At 41.0% G+C, this 21,167-nt stretch overlaps 1 protein-coding gene, 1 long non-coding RNA gene and 1 pseudogene across 2 annotated transcripts; all 3 read right to left on the reverse strand.

Annotated features, from left to right (window-relative positions):
• Positions 1 to 250: 250 nt before the first annotated feature.
• Positions 251 to 5,215, reverse strand: LOC121399847 (protein kinase C delta type-like). The gene is made up of 7 exons (XM_041581689.1): positions 5,074 to 5,215; positions 4,714 to 4,805; positions 3,777 to 3,839; positions 2,608 to 2,746; positions 1,738 to 1,929; positions 1,247 to 1,375; positions 251 to 550 (listed from the first exon to the last, which is right to left on the reverse strand). Exons 1-7 carry the CDS (start codon positions 5,188 to 5,190, stop codon positions 434 to 436), a joined length of 849 nt encoding a protein of 282 aa, XP_041437623.1. The 5' UTR covers positions 5,191 to 5,215; the 3' UTR covers positions 251 to 433.
• Positions 5,216 to 5,221: 6 nt separating this feature from the next.
• LOC121399850 lies at positions 5,222 to 20,293 on the reverse strand. The gene is made up of 3 exons (XR_005965291.1): positions 20,282 to 20,293; positions 5,741 to 5,847; positions 5,222 to 5,242 (listed from the first exon to the last, which is right to left on the reverse strand). It is a non-coding gene; the product is annotated as an uncharacterized LOC121399850 (long non-coding RNA).
• LOC121399849 lies at positions 9,817 to 13,235 on the reverse strand (annotated as a pseudogene).
• Positions 20,294 to 21,167: the final 874 nt, after the last annotated feature.

Below are 21,167 nucleotides of genomic sequence, written 5' to 3' on the forward strand. Positions count from 1 at the left end.
ACCCGCCCTTCCTTCCCTAAAAGAAAATGATTTTAGATGTATTTTAAGAGAAGTTTCTATAGAGCATATGTTTTCTTTTCTACCTTATTCTAGATGCTTGCCTGTCAATAGTTATATAATATCTATTATCCTGTCCATAAACTATTGTATAACATTTTATCTAAAGACCTAAAACCAGCCTAATCTTTTACATTACTCTACACTGTCTCATTTCATATAACATTTATACTCACGATGGTTAACTCTTCCATTCTTTCTTTTTCTCTTCTCCAAGTCAAAGCCAGGGATCCCGTGTGGTGGCGACATTGATGGCAGACGCAGGTGGATGAGTTGTTGAGAGGTGCAGCTTGCCATAGAGGGTATGATGTCAATTGGCCCAGGTTGTTGTATTGTCCAGGCAGTATTGATGTTTTCCCATATTAGAACCAATGCCTTACTCCTGCCAACTCCAGCTGGGATCCACGTGGGAGAAATCTGCCAAGTTGGTTTCCTCGTTCCGAATTTGAGAGGAGAATGACAGCGGGATTTCAGTGAAGTCATCTGCTGATGGCTATATGAAAGGAAACAAGGTGCTTCTTACATACTTCATTTCACTCAAGATAAGTCGTAACTTAATATGTGGCTTTAATTATCTGTAAAAAGTGATTACTGGATTCAGATATTAATGCCCAGAAAAATGAGAAGCAGGGAAAAGTTAAAATCAGACTATCACTATCCACCAAAACCCAATGACTTTATTTTGGAAATAAAATTACAAAAAGACTATGAAGATTTTCATTCATCCAGGTCATGGTATATCTAGTATAGGTAAATCTAAATGACAACTGGACTTGCTGAGTAATCATTGAAGAGCTGAAGAAGCTGCTCGGATGAGTAGTGAAATATCTTCAGCTCAGCAAGTCCAGTTGTTTTTTAGATTTACCTATACTAGATATAAAATTACAAAAAGTTTCTGAGGGCCAAGGAATGAGCTATTGAAAAAGGTAACTGTTAATAAATGAATAAGGGACCCATTAACCTCACTATGGACACGTGATTATCTGTCCTTGTTACAGTGATTACCACAGTGGAGACCAAGCTGAAGTCCAGTTTGGGTGAAGTCTGAAGGTGAATTGTGTTTTATCAGTCTTGGATACTACTAGAACTTTGGGAAAGTTACTGTTAGCAATATGTTTTATTATCTAAGTGAAGCCCAACCCAATGTGTGAGAGTGGGTGGATGTATCATATATAGCACATGTATTTACCATTCCTGGCTGGAAAGGGGTCTTCACTCTCCGGTTCTCCAGCTCTTCCCACTTCACTGTGCTGTAGAAAGCGTGCTCCCTGATGTTTCCGTTGACACCGATCCGCTGATTCTCATCCATCTCCAAAAGCTAAAAAGAAACATGAATTCTAATATTGCAGGTGCTATGTCATGTACCTCCTAGCACTAATATATATATATACACACACTATACTAATTGATCTGTAATTGTTCTTTGGGTGATATTAACAGGCCTGGATTTGTAGAGAGGCCACCAAGGCCCGGGCCTAGGGTGGCAGGATTTTAGGGGGCGGCGTGCTGCCCAACCACACCCACAATGATTCAGAAACACTGGGGATGCGCATGAGATACAATAGTTTTTTTAAATTTCCTGTGCGCCAATCCCCATTGCTCTGGTGAAAAAGATGAATGATGATGAAGGATGAAAATCTGAGGGGCGTCTGCTATGTAAATCTGGCTCTGGATATTTACCTTTGGCAGGAGGTCCAGCATTTCCTTGCTCATATAATATGGGTAATACGGCGTATTCTTCTTTATTGCAAAGAATTGCCTTAAAATACTGCCTGATGGTGAAAATGGCAAGCTGCCCGTGGCCATTTGGTACATGGTAATCCCAAAAGACCACCAATCCACGCCTGCGTTATACTCTGCCTTTGATAGAACCTATGAAACAAAATGATTACAGAGAAAACATGAGTCATGAACTTGATAGGGTACTTGCAGAACATAAAATAACATGTTATTTCCATATTAAATTGCAGATGGATTACATTTAACTTCTGTATTACTATTAATTAATATATTAATAATATTAATTAATATTAAATGAGCACAGATCAAATACGTGTGGTATTATCAGAGATGCTGTTCTCATTTAAATGGGTTGTTTTTCCCCTTCAGGTCAACTCTTAGTATGTTATAAAACGTCACATTCTTAGCAACCTTTGCCTTGGTCTTAGTTTTTTTATCTTTTATAATTTTTCAATTATTTGCCTTTCTCTCCAGCATTCAGATGGGGGTTAATGACCCCCTTCAGCCAAAATCATATTGCAGTGTAAGGCTACAGTTTGTTGTTACTGAAACATTTATTATTTATCTTTATATTCAGGCCCATTCATTTTCATTTCCCAGGCTCTCATTCAATTCAGCACCTGGTAGCTAAGTTCAATTGAGCCCTAGCAACCGGATAGCTGCTGGAACTCCAAAATAGAGAGCAGCTGAACAAAAAGCTAAATCATTCAAAATGAAGACCAATTGCAAATTGTCTCCGAATATTTCTGCATGAGACTAAAGGTTAATTTAAAGGTGAATATGTTTGGTATTTTAAATGTTTGTTGTCACCTCTGGTGCGCGGTATCCAGGGGTTCCTATTACTCCGTTGGTTCTTGTCTGGTCGAAGATGTTCTCTGCGGCGAGGCCAAAGTCGCAGATCTTGATATGGCCGTATCTGTCCACCAACACGTTGTCAGGTTTTAGGTCACTGTAGGATAAGAATTAGGAGCAATTTAAATAGGTAACAGTTCTCGGGACCAACATTGCCCTCCACTGCCCCTATAAGTAGGCTGCCATCAGAGTGGGGATCCTGCAGGGGGGCCAATAGTAACAGAGAACCCAAGGAAATGTGAAGGTACAATTCATAGAATAAAAAAGATATTGGACCTGCAGAGGGAATTAGTAGCATTTGGGTGGGGACAGGGCAGCCATCAGGGGGGGACAGGGGGAGAGTTGTATGGGGCCCCGAGGGTAAGGGGGGCCCCGGCCACGCCACACTTACTTGATTAGCCGGGCCCCCCTGCTTTTTCAGACCTGCTGACTTTGGAAGGCATGGACGTTTAGGGGCCCTGACCACCAATTTTCTTATAATGTGGGGGGGGGGTTGGCCTGGCCACCAATTTTTTTTTCTCATGTTGGGTCCTAGCCACCAATATATTTTTATGGGGGGCCCTGACCACCAATATCTTTTTATTAACATGTGGGAACCCGAGCCACCAATATTTTTCTTGTTTTTTTTACTGTGTGGTGGGGAGGGCGGACCTTTAGGTGGGGCTTGCGGTGGCGCAGCCCAGGGGGCCCAGGAAATGTTGTCATATGGGGCCTGTGATTTCTCATGGTGGTCCTGGGTGGGGATGTTGACATGTTTGAGCAGAACGGAGTGTGTGTTCTGTAAAATATTCTACATTCTTTTAATTGGGGCCATGTTCTACTTTGTTGGATTTGCCCACCTCCCACAGGGGTGAGGGGTCAACCTGGCAGTGGGATAAAAACCTGGACTTGTATGGGGGAGTTCTATGTAGTATGGGGGTCCCATGACTTCTAACAGCACCCTGCAGTCTGACTGTGTAAGTGCTTTCTTGTATTGACTAATTTAAAAACGAGTTGGGAGAGATGAGTAGCTACTATGGGAAATGCTTGCCTACAGCACATGTAGTGGTGACAGTCCATCATCACTCAGTGAATCTATGTGTCAGAAAGCACATAGAGACAACACAATATACTGAGAATTTACTCACCGATGAATGATGCCCTTAGAGTGCAGGAACTGGAGGGCAACCACCATCTCCGCTGTGTAGAACCTTTTACAAAAAGAAAATCATCATTGTTCCTACATCACATTCATTACATAGGATTTGTTACAGTTAACTATAGAGTTGCCTCGCAGTGTTCTCTGTGCTTGCATCTGATGCAAATATCTAAGTGTAACATACAAAAGGGTGCAGAACACGTCTTACTGACAGCACAGGCAAACATGCTACATATGTAACTTGTTATGGGAACAAATTCAGCCCATTCAAGTGCCCAGCGTTTTCCACTTATAAAAGAGCTCTAGTAACACTGTCCCCGAGAAAATCCATTAAAGTGATCCAGCTAAAATTCCTTAAAAACTTTTCATGTTCTTATTAATAAGGTTAAACCAAAGAAATGAAAAAATGGGCCATTGGTTTGGGGCGCTGGGAGGGGTGATATTGTAAGTCTATGGCATCTTTTAGCAACTCATTTCGCATTGGCCAGAATCTCAAGATTGCCAGTCTGGGCCTGACAATATGCAGCAGAAACAAAATTCATTAAGTTGGGCAGCTTATACAGACAAATAAGTACTACATGGACCTTTGGAATATGTACCCCAATTTCTCTGTTAATAACAATTAATATAATTCAGGTACAAAGCAGCCCTGTACTTATCTATGGCAAGGGTACAGGGCCAGGCCGCATCTTGCACCCACTTAACTAGAGCACCTGAATGAAACACAAGTTCGGGTGCAGGAAAGGTGACACTGCTACTCAAGCTTGTCCCTCTGTAATACACTGCTGCCATTATGGAGAACAAAGAGCTATTAAGGACTAAGAGGTAGGCAGTGAGCAAAGTATGAAAAACATGGTGGGCTGCATCTATTCTTTCCAGTTTGCTCCCTGTCCCATGTACTGTAAATGGGTCCTAATGTCACTTACATGATTCTTGCCATTGGCAGATTTCCTTTGCGAAGAATCATTTGCATTAAAGATTTCCCGCTGGCATACTCCAGGACGAAGAAGGATTCCAGCTGTTAAAGAGAGAATAGAAGAAGGTGAGACCTAGAATATCCATCCTCCTACCCAAAAACTTTTAAAACTGTCTGAATAGAAGTGGTAATGTGAATAAGTGGAAAGCAACATCTTGGCGCTCCATGGAGATATAGAAACAGCCATGTATGAGGAGCAAATGAGACCCCACCGCATAGTTTGCCTAACACTGGTCTAATCATGCTAAAAGTTCATTTAAATGCTAGATTCCCTTTAAAGAGATGATATGCAATTAATAGCAGTATTTACCTCTGATTGAAAAGCTGCGTAGGAATGACATAAAAATGTGCTTCCTCTAGCGACCGACAGCACTCGGGCCTCCTTCATCATGATGTTGAAGTTGTTCTTGTCTGGACTTTTCTGCATGATCTTTACTGCTACCAGTTGCTTCTTCGGTTGTAAACGAAGCCAACATCACCTAATAACGAAGGGCAAATATTAGATATGACATGGTGTTTGGTAAAAGATAAATGCTAAACACTGAGAGGCTAAAATGAAAAAGTTATCTGTTTTCACTTTACACCATAGGTGGAGAATAATGAAGATTTCGGGAGGTTTAGTCTCCCCAATTAATTAGAAATAGTATCTTCCAGTGATTCCTTCCCCAACATAAATGTCCCATTCTATATCACCACTTTATAATGATATTCTTCAGAATTGTATTTACAAAACAGTGAGTAATAATACTAAACTACTTTATTTTCGTCTATGTTTTCTGCTTCCCTATGATTTATACCAAGAGAAATCATTTATGGGAAGCCTTTCACTTCATCATCATTTATTTATATAGCGCTGTCAAGATACGCAGTGCTTTACTGCAGTTATAGCAAAACAGGGAATAAATGGTGGATAACAGACAAGGATTACAGAGTACAATAGGGTTTACAAACTAAAAGGTTAGGTACAATTCACTTACCCGGCCAAAGCCTCCTTTTCCCAGCTCTGAATAAAACCTGTAGTTCTTAATATCCAGGGGGACAGGTCTGCTGATATCCACACAGAGTTTCTTCGCTGCGCTTCCACCTAGTTAGGGAAAAAAACTCCATTAGTACCTTGTATTACAAATAACCTGTACATAGCATATATTAATAAACCCATCAGCAAGCACAAGGCAGGGCTCCTTAATATGAGGCAGCACAAGGGACTGGAGAGGGACACCTACACCTATGTGCCTCCCCCAGATGGCCCCCATGAATACATCTCCCAGAAAACTTAAACCCTTGATTATATATTAAGAATGCTGGAAGCCTGGGTTTCTGACATATTGACACGGCAGGACCATTAGTTGATAGTGATGTTCATCAGAATCAACCAGTAATTAGATTTGAACAGTTACATACAAGGTAGAAGATGAAAGCAGTTCTGATTGGTTGACATTGGCATCATCACTGATATTACTAATTTCCTATACTATAGAAAACCAGCCCTGATGGTTGATACTGGCAATATCACTGGTGATTTTATTTTCCCTTATAGTAAACCAGCCCTAGTTTCATACCAAGATTAAAAAAAAGAAGAAAGAATGAATAAAAAGATGGGTAATTTTTAATCAGAACAAGACCTTGGGTAAATCAGCAAGCTATAACCATCAGGCAAACATATTATTTGCTGAAATCCTGTTAAAAAGACATCCCAGCAAGTTAGGGCAGATAAATCCTATGGGGCCAACTTCTTATTAGAAAGTTAGGGGAGAGATTAAGCATAAAAGCTGCAACTGGGTTTTCTTACCTTCTAAGGATCCTCTGGACTTCTTGATTTTGATCCTTATTCACTCCTTCACTGGTCTTTTCCAACTGACTTTTCTTTCTTCTAACTGTAACTTTTCACTCTTCTCTATGGGGCTTTTCTCCTTGTCTTTTAATTCACTCCTCCTGCTTTTATTGCTCCCATCTTGGCGGGTCTTCTTTTCCATGGGGTGTTTCTTCCGCTCTTCTAACTCATCTCCACTCCTTCTCCTTTTATTCTCCCATCTTCACTGGTCTTCCTTTCCATGGGGCTTTTCTCCTTTTCTTTTACCTGTCCTTCACTCCTTCTCCTTTTACTGCCCCCATCTACACTGATCTTTTTCATTTGACTTTTCTTCTGATCTTCTAACTCACCTTCACTCCTATTATTGCTCCAATCTCCACAGTTCTTCCTTTGTATGGGGCTTTTCCTCTCTTTCTATCTGTCCTTCACTCCTTCTCCTGCCCCCATCTTCACTGGTCTTCCTTTTCACCAGGCTTTTCTTCTTGTCTTCTAAATCACCATCACCCCTTCTGCTATTGCTCGTATCTCCACGGGTCTTCCTTTCTTTGGGCTTTTCTTCTTCTCTTCCAGCTCTCTTTCTCTCCTTCTCCTTTTACTGCCCCCATCTTCACTGGTTTTCTTTTTCACCAGGCTTTTCTTCTTCTCTTCTAAATCTCCATCACTCCATCTCCTTTTCTCGCCTTGTCCTTCCTCCTCCGAATTCCGACTCCTCTTCTTTCTCACCTCCATGTTAATCTCTCCTCCTATACTGGTTTTTTAAATTTTATTTAAGCTCTATCGCAATTATCCACTTTTATCTATCACCACTCTCACTCCATGTCTCCTCTCCTCACTGTCCAAAAGGCAGTTGGCCTGAACCAACTGAACAGGTAACTGAACTAGGTGAGTCATGTGACCACCAGCAGTATCATGCGGCAGGCAACATGGAGTGACATGCAAGCACTAGAGAGCCATTGGCACTACAGAGGACATTGCTATGGCACTACAGAGAAGGAAAACTTCTCTAAGAGCAAATGTTTAAAGTTGATTGGAGTTATCAAGTTGAGAATATGATTTATTAGTAAAACATTAAGGGCAGAGCTGAAATCCCTGCAGTCCACAAGGGTATCAAATGAAACTCCTAACAGAGTTGTATTATATCTACACTGATGGATTCTAATTGTATCAGAGTTCCAGAACTGTGCTGAGATTCTGTGTTCACTTCAGCTCCTTCAGGGGAAATTGGAAGTTGCCTCAACAGTTCCCACATATTAGTAGGCTGGTGGCCATTATCTGGACAAACACCAAGTTGTTGCTTAGAGGAACTTCTATTTTAAATGGCACCTATCTATGCTGCCAGAATTCCAAACCTTTTTGGAGGTTTAGTGGGACGTATGTCTTTATTGAAGCATGACACGCTGACAATTATCTACATTCTTTATCTATAGACCCTTCTCACCATTTCCATATTTCACAGCACTGCATTGTAAACTCCTAAATAGAAAGATTTATAGACACTGATAAATGTAACAGCTCTATATATTTTGCACTGATGTAAAAAAATAAAGCTCTAAACAGAAGCAACTTATTGTGAGTGCCATGTATAGGTGGCTCTGCTTTGTATTGCTTCTTCTTTTTCCCTGTTAATGTTAATGTGTAATGTGGAAAACTGTATAGGGCAAATGCTATATAAATACAGCACCTCTTAGCAGCTAATATTATATATTATCCATCTGAAATATGTGACCATTACTTTTTAACTGCATCAGGAAATTCCATGCATCCAATTCTCACATAGTAACATAGTAGATGAGTTGAAAAGAAAAAAATGTGTCCATCAAGTGCAACTGCTATTGAATCCAGAGAAGGCAAAAAAACAACCAATCTGAAGCCTCACCAATTTGCCCTGGGGGTGGGGGAAATTTCCTTCCTGACTCCCAGATGTCAGTTGGACCAGTCCCTGAATTAAGTTTGGATTAAGAGCTGTTTTCAGAAACCTTGTGTTTTATCCCTTGCTTAAAAGCCATCCAACACCTGTAGGGCACAGAACTGATGGAGAATGGCTGAAGTGAAGGATCATGGAGGTAGGAAAGAGATGCAAGGAGGGCAGTGGATGAATACAAACTACATACAAAAAGCCATGCAGTGTTTCAGCACTGACTGCCCACTTAGCTCATGAAGCACACAAGAGGGAAATGTAATAATTATTAGTCTACTACCCCATAGAAATGTTATTGTGGGGAATTAAATAACTGCACTTTACATTGCTTTACTGTGCCAAATCCATTGCTGTTGTTGCATTATAGATGTACTCAAAAGACCAAAAGTGGTCTTTGTTACTTGCAAAATCCAAGCTAAAGCAATAGAGAAAGAAATTTGGGGGACTCCATATCCCTTAACTTCCCTAGACAGCATGATAGAACGTTTAGGAGACATTAAATTATCTCCTCTTCCATCTTGGGATCTCTGTAGGAAGTGTAAGGAAGACGGGAGACCAGGCAGAAACAACTTTGTTATACCTTGATGTTCCCTGTCATTTTCATGCTTAGTCAGTACCATCTGAATATAGGATTGCAATACCCGAATGTAATTTTTATTATATGTAAAGCACACAAAAAAAGCATAAAAAACAAAAATAATTGTAGCATAGACAGTAGGTTTATTATAAAACTATACAATAAGCAATCATGTTACAATACATTTACAAAACAATATAAAATAAATATATTTATAAATATTTACCCAAAATTTAGATCTACCTACCGTCTACATACAGAAAGATATACAATTATGGGCTGCTGTATAGAACCACCTGCTACAGATTTTGCCATTTTGTACTGAAGCCCACACAGAGCACCTGTATAAATGATTGGCTGAGAGGGTATGCAGGGGCGGATATGTAAAACGTGGGTACAGAAATGTACATTGAGAAACAAGCACCATAGGGAAATGATTTGGCTCAGACTTTGCATGGCACAATAATTAAATGAAGGCAGTCTATAACAAAAGATCCTGTGATGGACAAGACTCTGAGATACTGTTCAGAAACGTTATATTCACTTCATCATTCTTTACACACAGCTGTAGATTCCTGGCATCTAACTAAAAGTGATACATGTCCAATTTTAGGAGACAGAGAGAAAAAACCAAAAAAAAAAAGGTTCTCCATTGGCTTCGATTACAGACTTCATTTGGATCCGCTCAGTTACGATGCCCTTTACCAAAGTGGCAGTTCACCCAATGATGTAAAGTGCATTTGTACAGAGTAGTCAAAGATATGAAATACTCTATTCTGAACTCTCACTTAAACTTTCATATAGAAGCACCGGTGTTTTCTTGTGTTTAATCCACTTCTTCCTCTTGGAGTGACCTGGCATCAGCCTCCTCTTAACAACAGCTGCCGGATAGAATTAAAGAAAACTGGTCAATTGGAGCATCTTTCCATAAAAGTACTATGGGCAAACAGATGAAAAGCCAGACTCACTTACAGGTTCAATGTCGATAATATTAGCCTTCTTAAATAAGACAAACTAGCAGCATTACACAGCAGCAGTTCATGCACAATTCTTTCCAAACACATGCTGGGAATATCCCAACCCCAACACATATGTGTAATAACACTGTTAAACATTTTAGTTTTCTGTAAATCTTCCTTTTAAGGCGTTGTTCAACTTTCGGGTAATTTTTTATTCTGGTGGTTTTTCAGTTATTTAGCATTTTTTTTTAAAAAATTTAAAAAGAATACTAGGAGTTAACAAGGATAGTTTCTCCACCTGCCACGCATGGAATTAGGCTAATGTGTTATATAGTGAACAGATTATAAATTCAATCCACCCTTATTGCCAATTACCCCAATGCTCAGATTCTTCTACTCACAAGCCACAGTCTCTGTCTCAGCTGCAATTCCTTCTGGGGCCAATACAGACTTTGGCTCTTGCGGAACTTCTTGTAGAGTTGTGTGTACAAAACAGACAAAGTCAACAACACAAATAGGAAAGTGAGACATGCAGCTGCCCATGCCTGGCCTCCTCTGTTCGTGGGGTAGACACAAACACATCTGAGGCTTTTATTTGTCCAACACCAGAAGCCTTCTGTGCTGCAGCCGATGCCTCTTTTGTTGGCTTGTGCTTGCAACTGCACTCTTCTTTTTCTTCTATAACGGCAGCAGTTGGTTTGGGAGGCAGTAGTAAGATGAAAGACCCACAGGAGGCTCAGGCATCTTTTCTTCTTGTTGGGTGGTTGTTGCAGTACCTGGGCCCTCAACAGTAGTTTTTCCTGCAATGCTATTGTTGTGGGTTGTCGAAGTGCCTGACTCTTTTTGGCATGGGAAGTTGGAGATGGCACAGTCTGGCTGCCCCCTAGATCATTGGATGTGTTCCTGCTCTGTACAGTTGGAGAATTCAAGTTCATGTCAGGAGAGCCTTTGGAAGTGTTCATGAAGGTGGATTCTGGTAGTAAAGCAGAAACATTGCTCTCCATATAACGGCTTCCACCTGGATCTACAAGGTCATCTTTTTTTTCAGACACACCAGACGGATCTAATGTTACGTGAACCTTATCTTCAGATGTTGAAGATGATAAAGTAGTCCTCAATACTGTGTGTGAGATTACAGGCTGACTTTTATTGGCATCAACTGCTGTTTGTTCTACTGACACTGCAGTACTGTTCATTATTCTTGCACTGGCATTATAAATAGGAGTGCTTGCTAATATATGGGCAGAACCAAGTAATGCAGAGTCCCTTCTTCTTCTCTTCAAACCACAGTTTTCTTGCTTAAGATATAAAGAAAAGTAATTTTATATGAGATGTATTTTCTTGTATACAAATATGTGTTTTTGTGCAGGCTCTTGTATATAAATACATTAATTAAGAGGCTCACCCTTTTGATATAAACAATATTATAATTACTGGTCACAACTAGTACAAGCTTGCAGACACTATGGTTTATTCATCAACAGATTTTATAAGAGTAAAATGTTCTTCTGGACCTGACCTGCAGGTGATTCAACCCACACCCTCTCCATACTTGCACTCTATTGCCAATGACCTGCTCAATGCCCACCTACCATTGTGGATACCCACGGCTATCTGAATCACTGCATGGCCCAAACATGGGGAAATACAATATTAAAATAACCTGCTAAGATCAGTAGTAAGGTGTTATTTCTGCCTTAGCATTGAAAAGCTCTGTGAAAATCTATTGGCAAAGCTAGGAGAGATTTGTTTCTTACCTGGCAGCAAACTTTGGGGCAAAGCTTCTTGTCATGTTTATCAAAGAACACCGACGATGGCCGGACAAGCAAGTCCTGATACGAACCATCCATGTCCATTTCTCGTTCTCTAGTCCTGTCCATGTTGGCCGTTAGCCAGTTTCTAACTTCACAGAGATCTATATGTGACATCTCCAGAGTGGAGCCCCAGGTGACCAGGGCAAGAGGCTGAAGAAAGAACACAACAGGCCAGAGCATAATATGATAAGACATAAACGCTTCATTGAAAGCTACAAGGTAATTCATACAACCCCCAGCAAAACCACCAATGTCAGTAATAGGCCAAGTATTAAAGGCCGTTCCTGTAAAACTGTAACAAAAAAAAAGTAAAACTGATTCTACCCTCAAGAAATAATGCACATATAGGTTTTATAATAAAGGGAGAAAGAGCATCATGACAAAGTGCTTGTATATCCTTCCATCAAAAAAGTATACAAAATAAATATGCAAATGACAGGGTTACTCCAGCAATGAAATTTGAAGGATAAAATGTAACCATAGATGTGCATTTCATGCACATATTTTAAAAATAAATTCCAATATGACAGGCCAATAGATCATCATTCTCAGTGCTGGGACTCCCTTAAAGTCAGTAAAAACAAATTCCATACCCGTTCAGTTGAAAGGTTCATGTGAGGGGTGATTATGTGCTTGTATAGGCAGGAGCGAGCTCCATGGACAAGTGCTTTTTTCAGCTTGGGGTGAACACAGGGATGGTACAAGAAAACAACCCCTCCATGCTGCAAGACATAAAGGTAGAGAGAATTTAACACCCCCAAACTTGTAAATATCTTTATGCTAACAGGAATCCTACCCTATCAATTCTATAATTGCTCTGTACTGGCCAGGAACTGATCAGACTGAGTGTGTGACTCCCACGGCTGACTATACACCAATAACAAAAACTGGAGCAGACCCACATAAAAAAAAGAATGAATATGCACTGCCCTGCAGTATATTATCTGTGGATAGTATAATGGGACATGTGGTTAACTTACAATTTTTTCTGTTTAACTAAAACACTAAGATTACAGCTCTACTATAATTGAACCCTGTTCTCTTTTAGTATGGAATTCTAAGTTGTACTGCAATGTTATTAATCATATAATTCATTCCCCATAAAGCTTTATAAAATCACAATATGTCCTACCTCAAGGTTATGCAGCCAGCGCTGTGGGGGACAATACGCATACTCTCCATATCTGGCCCATTTTGGACGGTGCACGCCACTTTTAAAAGCAAATATATAGATTGTGTGACAATAGGATTCATATAGATATATATTCCTTATTACATTTGGACATTTCCCTTTTAAAAATATAAACATACATTAAACACTGTATTATATCAACCAGTCTCTACTTTGTGTACACTTGGGAAAGGCTCCCATCTATCTGGCAGACACAAGAAACGATTTTACCTGTTGGGAATCGGGGTTGCATAGACTATCTCAGTGTCCATACAGGCGCCATGTGACTTCTACAACAAAAGAGCAAATTTCGGTGATCTGGCAACTGACTGTACCTCTTTTCTCTACATCCACAAAAGTTCCCGGTTAAATTAAAATGAATCTAGAGCTAATGATGAAGGTTACAATGATAAAGCTGAGCTTGCTGTACCCCTATAAAGTAGAATTTGCAGATGTATGTATATGTTATGAATCCTGGATGTGAGCCATTGTTAGTTTGTATTACTGTTTTCTCCTCCACTTGATTTAAATATAAAAACCTAATTTAAAAAAAAGGGAATCTACAACTAAAATAGTAATGGTACTTATACAACAGACTTGTAACAAGAAGTATCCCAGCCAATATGCCTTCATTTACCAACACTGAGCTGGAACCCACAGATACCAATAATATTTTTACTTTCACTGCTCTACCTGCCTGAGTACTCTGTGATCTCACCTCTGGTTCATAATGAGTGGTAATGCTTGGAAACACCTGTGGGGAGACAGACAACTTTACTATTATAATCCTTTATTTACAATGCACTCAAATATTCTGCAGCCCTCTACAGATATTATACATTATTCACATCAGTCCCAGCCCCAGTGGAGCTTACAATCAAAGGCGCCTATCGCATTCACACACATTACGGTCAGTTCTATCAGGCACCAATTAACCAGGGGAGAGCATACAAATTCCTCGCAGACAGTTTTCTGGCTGGAATCAAACCAAGGCCCAGCGCTGCAAGACAACAGGGCTACTCACTGTGTCACTATGATGTAAATGCTAAACACAAGTTATTTAAACTGACAGTAGAAACACATGCTACCTGAATGGAACAAACACCACACAGAGCTTTATCAGTGCTTTTTCTTCAGGCTATAAAGTTACTTTGATTGATATTTTTTATCCCAACCCATAATTAAATGGTAACATTTGTTAGCTGTTGTTAGCTGGGCAGAGACAGATGAGAAGATTTGGGGAGATTAGTTGCCCGGCGACAAATCTCTCTTCTACGGGTGACTAATCTCCCTGAACGGCCTCCCCACCATCTAGAATCTAAATTGAGGCAACTTCGGGCGACTTTGGAAAACGAAGGTGCTCCAAATGCCATCCCGCCGGCAATTTAGATTGTAGCCGGCAGGGAGGCAGTTCAGGAAGATTATTGCCCGAAGAAGAGCTATTTTTTCGCCGGGCGACTAAATCTCCCCGTATCTTTTCGTCTGTCTCAGCCCTAAATCTGTAGAAAAACAATACTTTCTGTTAAAAAAAAAAAAAAAAAGTAGCACATTCCGCATTGGAAGCAAAGAAGCTCAGTTTATTTCTGTAATGCAAACGCTGGAAGATGAAAATATTGCAGAAGTGAAGTGAACACTGAGTGCAGTCAGTCCTGTACAAACTGCAGAAATACTGGACAATTTCATACCTGAACTGGAAAAGGCCAGTGTCTCCCAGGACATGTATACACACTCTTGTCTGGAAGGTCCACATGAATATTCAACTGCAATGAAAAGAAATCCGATAAGTCTAAAGAGCAGAATAAAAGCACTTACACCACCGTATATTCATTATAGCAGCACTTTGGTTATGGATTCCTAATCCGGAAACCCAAAATCCAGAAAGTTCGGAATTGCAGGAAGCCCATCTCCCATAGACTGCAATTTAAGAAAATAATTTAAATTTTTAAAAAGAATTTCCTTTTTCTCTGTAATAATAAAACAATAGTTGTACTTGATGGTAACCAGGCTGCATGAATCCATATTGGTGGTAAAACAATCCTATTAGGTTATTTAATGTATAAATAATTAGACTTAAAATGTTGCGGTTCAATTAACCAAGAATCCTTTATGCAGAAGTACCATGCATTGTGGATAATAAATCCTATACCAGTATATTTTATTAAAGTGGTTTATGTGCAATGCCAATAAAGGACAATGGTTTAGGGGCTGAAGTACCAAGAAGCAATAGCACAAGGGCTCTCTGGCTACTGCAGTTTGCTAAAGGGAGTTAAAGGACCAGTAACATAAAAAAAAAAATGTTTAAAAATTCGTTAGTGCACAACGAAAAATAAACACTAAGACAAAAGAAACTTTTAAATAGCAAAGCCTTTATTAAAAAATAACTTACAGAATGTCCACTTCCTGTCTGCTTCAGAAACGGCGAAAAGGCGACCATCCATCCTGCAACGATCAATTTCTTCTCCCTGGCTAGTCACTGACAGGCATCGCTTTCATCCACCTGCTGCTGTGTGTCTGTGGCTGCTGCTCCCGCTGTTTGCCCGTGACTGGCTGCTGACACTTCTCCCTGCGCTGACTCTGCCAAGCCGTCCCTTTCCCATGATCCGAGCGCAGCCGACACTTCAATACTGGTGGCGGCGTAGTGCAGGAAGCGGAGGGGTAGCGGCTGGGGCAGGGAGTGGTGGAGGCCCGGGCAGTCCGCAGCTCGGCGCTACCACCTGTGACTGCCCCAACTGCCATGAAGCTGAGGTTCTGTCCCGCCGGTGCCGGCGATTCATGTGCAGCTGCTGCGCCAATGAGTGCGCAAAGCTTTCTGCGGCCAATGAGTCACTGTTGCATCAGCCTGGCGCTGAGTGTTTTTACGCCGCCACCAGTACTGAAGTGTCGGCTGCGCTCGGACCATGGGAAAGGGACGGCTTGGCAGAGTCAGCGCAGGGAGCAGTGTCAGCAGCCAGTCACGGGCACACAGCGGGAGCAGCAGCCACAGACACACAGCAGCAGGTGGATGAAAGCGATGCCTGTCAGTGACTAGCCAGGGAGAAGAAATTGATCGTTGCAGGATGGATGGTCGCCTTTTCGCCGTTTCTGAAGCAGACAGGAAGTGGACATTCTGTAAGTTATTTTTTAATAAAGGCTTTGCTATTTAAAACTTTCTTTTGTCTTAGTGTTTATTTTTCGTTGTGCACTAACGAATTTTTAAACATTTTTTTTTATGTTACTGGTCCTTTAAGTTAACTTTTAGTGTGTTATAGAATGGCTAATTCTAAGAAACTTTTCAATTGGTCTTATTTATATTTATAGTTTCTGAATTATTTGCCTTCTTCTTCTGACTCTTTCCAGCTTTTAAATGGGGGTCACTGATTCCATCTAAAAAAACAAATGCTCTATAAAAAAATGTATTGTTAATGTACTTTTTATTACTAATCTTTCTACTCAGGCCCTCAGCTATTCAAATTACAGTCTCTTGTTCAAATCAATGCATGGTTGCTAGGGTAATTTGGACCCTAGCAACCAGATTGCTGAAACTGCAAATTGGAGGTCTGCTGAATAAAAAACTGAATAACTGGGTGAATTGATAATCCAATATAAAAGTTGATGGGGGTCAGCAGTGATTCTGAAAAAGGACTGAACCACAACAAGTGATCTCATTGAAAGGCATTTACCAAATAATCGGTATTTATACAACTTTCCTATCCACAGAAGTGGCCAAATTTCCCATGATCTCTCTGATGTCAGCTGAATCCTTACTTGGTATAGAAAATAACTAATGACCTATATAGTTAAATATTATCTCAGAGATGTAAAATAAGACAAACAGGTCATACGTCTCCATAGCATTATATACTGTACCAACTGCTGTTTCAAGAATGTGTTCTGAATATTCTAATAAAAATAAACATGAACAATAACACGGCAAAATAACATTTACCAATGGAGAAGTAACAGCAACTGGGAATTAAGGATTTCCATGTATCCGAGTGTAACAGTGTGTTTTTAATTCCCACAGCACAGTTGACATTCCCGAGTTCAGATAATGAGTTATCAGACATACGTGCAGCGGGGAAACCTTGCTATGAACAGCACATCTAAAAAATGAACAGCTTTAATACTACCCAGACCTGCAAAACCTGTTGCTCTAGATGTTTCCTAGAGAGAGAAAAACCTACGGTATAATAAGATCTTTCCTGTCTCTTAATAATGATTACTGCTGAAAGAAGCAACAATTAAACAGTAAGAATCTTATAAAGCTTTATTTAGGGGAGAAAGTAAAACAACAAACAAACAACTTCTCCTTTAAGAACCAATTCCCTGTCAGAACACGACACAAGCTTAGAGGATTTCTGCACATAGGACACAATGGAATTCAGCAGTTCTATCCGGACATAAACATTTCCAGCCAATGAGCAAAGTGTAAGCACTTAAAGGAGAAGGAAAGGCTAAACCTAAATAAGCTTTATCAGAAAGGTCACCAGTAAATCCTCAAAGTAGAGTCCTCTGTCAAAAGAAACCTTGCATTTCTTTCATTCTATTGTGTATACATGGGCTTCTGTATCAGACTTCCTGTTTTCAGCTTAAACCTCCAGGGCTAAGGCTTGAGCATGCTCAGTTTGCTCCTCTCCTCTTGCCTCCTCTCTCCCCCCCCTCCCTGCTTTAATCTAAACCCAGAGCTATGAGTGAGCAGGGAGAGACTCAGGCAAGAAGTGATGTCACACCAAGCTAATATGGCAGCTGCTATCCTAAACAAATATAGTGTTCTCGCTTGCATTATTGTGGCTAATCTATTGGCAATAAACTGCTTCATTAGCTTTCCTTCTCCTGTAAATACTCATTGCTTGCTATTGGGTTATTATAATCATGTAAATTTGCAGCTATAATAGAATATGAAGGCCACACTGTTTTCCTGGCAGCATCACTGGCAACATGGAAAGGTTAAAGGAGAGGGAAAACTTTCCATCACATTGCCATCTGCTATCATTCTCCTGGGGATTTCTTGTGTCGCATTAGGTGGGTGTCTGCATTGTATAGACATTTTTCTAACTTTACTATAGTGTGCATACGTTGAGCGAGGGAACCTTGGGGGAATGAAAGATTATAGTACCACAGTGATCTCATAGAAAAAAACACTGACCTGGGATAGAAATTAAGCAATTTTGTAACCCATCCCCAACTGTGAATATGTCTCCTTCTCCTTTAATTATTCTTATGGCAACAAAACACAGGGAATTGTAATGGACTCCTCTACATCATAGTCAATTGGATTTATCTGCAGGTAGAGAACCAAGCCAAACCCTCCCTCCACAGGACAATAAATGCCTGTGTGCCCCGCTCACTGATTATTCAAACTTCATTGGAAACACTCAGATACAATAGAACCATCAGTTTAAGCTTTCCAGGGGACCACGAAAAATGATGTCAAATCTGGGAAAATGTAAAACCAGGGAAATGTGTTAAAACAACCTTTTCTTCAAGTACTCAAAGGATATAGGCACAGCAGTCGTCTTCTATTTCAAATACAACATTTGGGGGCAGATTCATTAAGGGTCGAATTTCGAAGTTAAAAATACTTCGAAATTCGACCCTCGAATTGAAATCCTTCGACTTCGAATATCGAAGTCGAAGGATTTAGCGCTAATCCTGCGATCGAACGATCGAAGGATTCGAACGATTAAATCCTTCGAATCGAACGATTCGAACGATTTTAATCCAACGATCGAAGGAAAATCCTTCGATCAAAAAAAGGTTAGCAAACCTATGGGGACCTTCCCCATAGGCTAACATTGACTTCGGTAGGTTTTACCTGCCGAAGTAGGGGGTCGAAGTTTTTTAAAGGGAAAGTACTTTGACTATCGAATGGTCGAATAGTCGAACGATTTTTACTTCGATTCGTTCGAATTCGAACGAATTTAACCAATTCGATGGTCGAAGTACCCAAAAAATACTTCGAAATTCGAATTTTTTTCATTCGAATCCTTCACTCGAGCTTAGTGAATCGGCCCCTTACTGTGTTAATAACAAGGGGGCATTATTATTACACTATGGGGGCGTGTGCAAGGCCTCTCTGATAGTCACATACACAATCTAAAGCAATAAGTGATTAGTGCAGGACTGTATGAGGTGCAGACTAATTGGGACAGGCTACTTACAGACACAACGTGGCAAAATATACATCTGGTTAGTATTTAAAAACCCATGACACTAATAATAACCAAGGAATGCACTAAATCCACTATTTTGGATTCAGCCACAGCCCAGAATCCTTCTTGAAAGATACGGCCGAATACCGAACTGAATCCAAATCCTAATTTGCATTAGTATTCGGTTGGGCCTGGCAGAAAGATTCGGCCGAATCCTGCTGAAAAAGAAAGACTCCCGAACGGAATCCTGAATTCGGTGCATCCCTAATAATAACATTCTTAGAGGACAAACAGCAATTTTTGGACAAAATTGTTATATAAAATCCAGGAAAACAGTATTAATATCAAGGAAAGCACCAATTAAAGTGCATTATAAATTGGTGGGACCACAACAAATTAACATAAAATGCAGGATAATGTAAAACCAGGGTATGTAAAATTGAGGGTTCACTGTATATAAAATGACACCACAGCCGGGGCAAGGAGTTTGGGCTAGAGTCCTGCGCGGGTCCATTTTTTGGAACCTGTGCCTGCAACCTGCATTCTTTCCCACTTGGACCTGCAACCCGACCCGCAAGTACCTTATCCGCAACCCAGACCCGCTGACCATCAAGGATCAGGACTGCAGGGCTCTAACTTGGGCACCCAGGACAAGGGAAGTGATGTAGGGGCCACACTTGTGACACTGCTGCAAATTTGTGCCCTAAGAATTAAGGGAATTCATTTACAAAGGCACATGACACAAGCAAGAAACTTTGATGTTTACAAGGGGGTTGTGTGTCTTATAAGAGCTGCTGTAGAGAGTCTCACCCTACAACACCCCACCACACAGGCACAATGTTATTAGGTATCATTTACAACGGTTGACATATATTTTAGGCAATTACATTCAAGGGAGAGTAAATCCCCTCACCTATAATATGTGTTTCACTACAAATCCAGTGACATGATGGTATAACTCCTCCCCCACAATAGTAATGTAACTAAGAGCAGGACAATATATGAGATACTACATGTTCATATAAACGTTAACTTCCCCTTTAAATTCTCCCCCAATGTATGTTGTTCGTCTCTGCACTGCCCGGGGAGAAACGTTTCGTAACAAAGAGAATTAGTAGCTATTAGGGGAGCCTCTCACCCGGCCATTATCGCACACTTGCCCAAAACTCGAAGCGATCACCGCGCTCAGAAGCAGCGGCACCACAGAGCTCAGCTGCCCCATCCCGTTGTCTGACTGGGAGGAGTTAGGGGGGGACTGACCGAGATACACGTCATGGCGCCGCGCTGTTCTTTCCTCTGTACACGCAGCCCGAATACGCGCGGCACGATCTATCCAATCAGAGTGTGATAACGTGATAGCCTAATCTGATTGGTAGTTGGTAGTGTTTAGTTTCTCACTGGCGCGTGGAGGAGTAGTAGTTGTAACAGGGACTGGAGATGGTGTACGTACTGCTCCTGAGTGCGCTTGGAACCTCCAATGGGCCTCCACACATAGGGGCAAGGGAGGGCACTTGCCCCCTGGACCAAAAACTTTTTATCAAAGAAAATCTGTGACCAGCTCGCCAGTGTGCGCACCACTGACGCAGCGCTGTTCCTCCAGAACCGGAAGTAAGCGCGCACAGCACCGGAAGTAAGCGCACAGCAGCCAGGAGGAGTAAGGCCGTGCTGGCTGGGGAGAGACAGTCGGTAGAGCGTCTGAACAGCTGTGGTGAGAGGGAGGGAGCGGCTAGACAAGGGAGGCTGCGGGGAGAGAACGGCAACGACTGCGGGGAGAGAACGGCAACGACTGCATGTCATTGGGCCAGGAACTTCTCTGCCATGTCAGGGGTTACATATGCCCCCCCCCAATTCTGACACAAAATGAATTGACTTTGCCATCAATAAGTAAATCGCCACGTGTTGCTCTTTCACTCCTCGGTCCCAAACTTAATAAAGCAAAATAACTTATCATTGAACCAATAACCACCTTGAAGTATTGTTTTCACCAGACATTCTGGTAACCCCATCCCTTACTCCAAAGTATA

This window comes from Xenopus laevis, chromosome 2L (assembly GCF_017654675.1).
Source record: "Xenopus laevis strain J_2021 chromosome 2L, Xenopus_laevis_v10.1, whole genome shotgun sequence".
NCBI lineage: Eukaryota > Metazoa > Chordata > Amphibia > Anura > Pipidae > Xenopus > Xenopus laevis.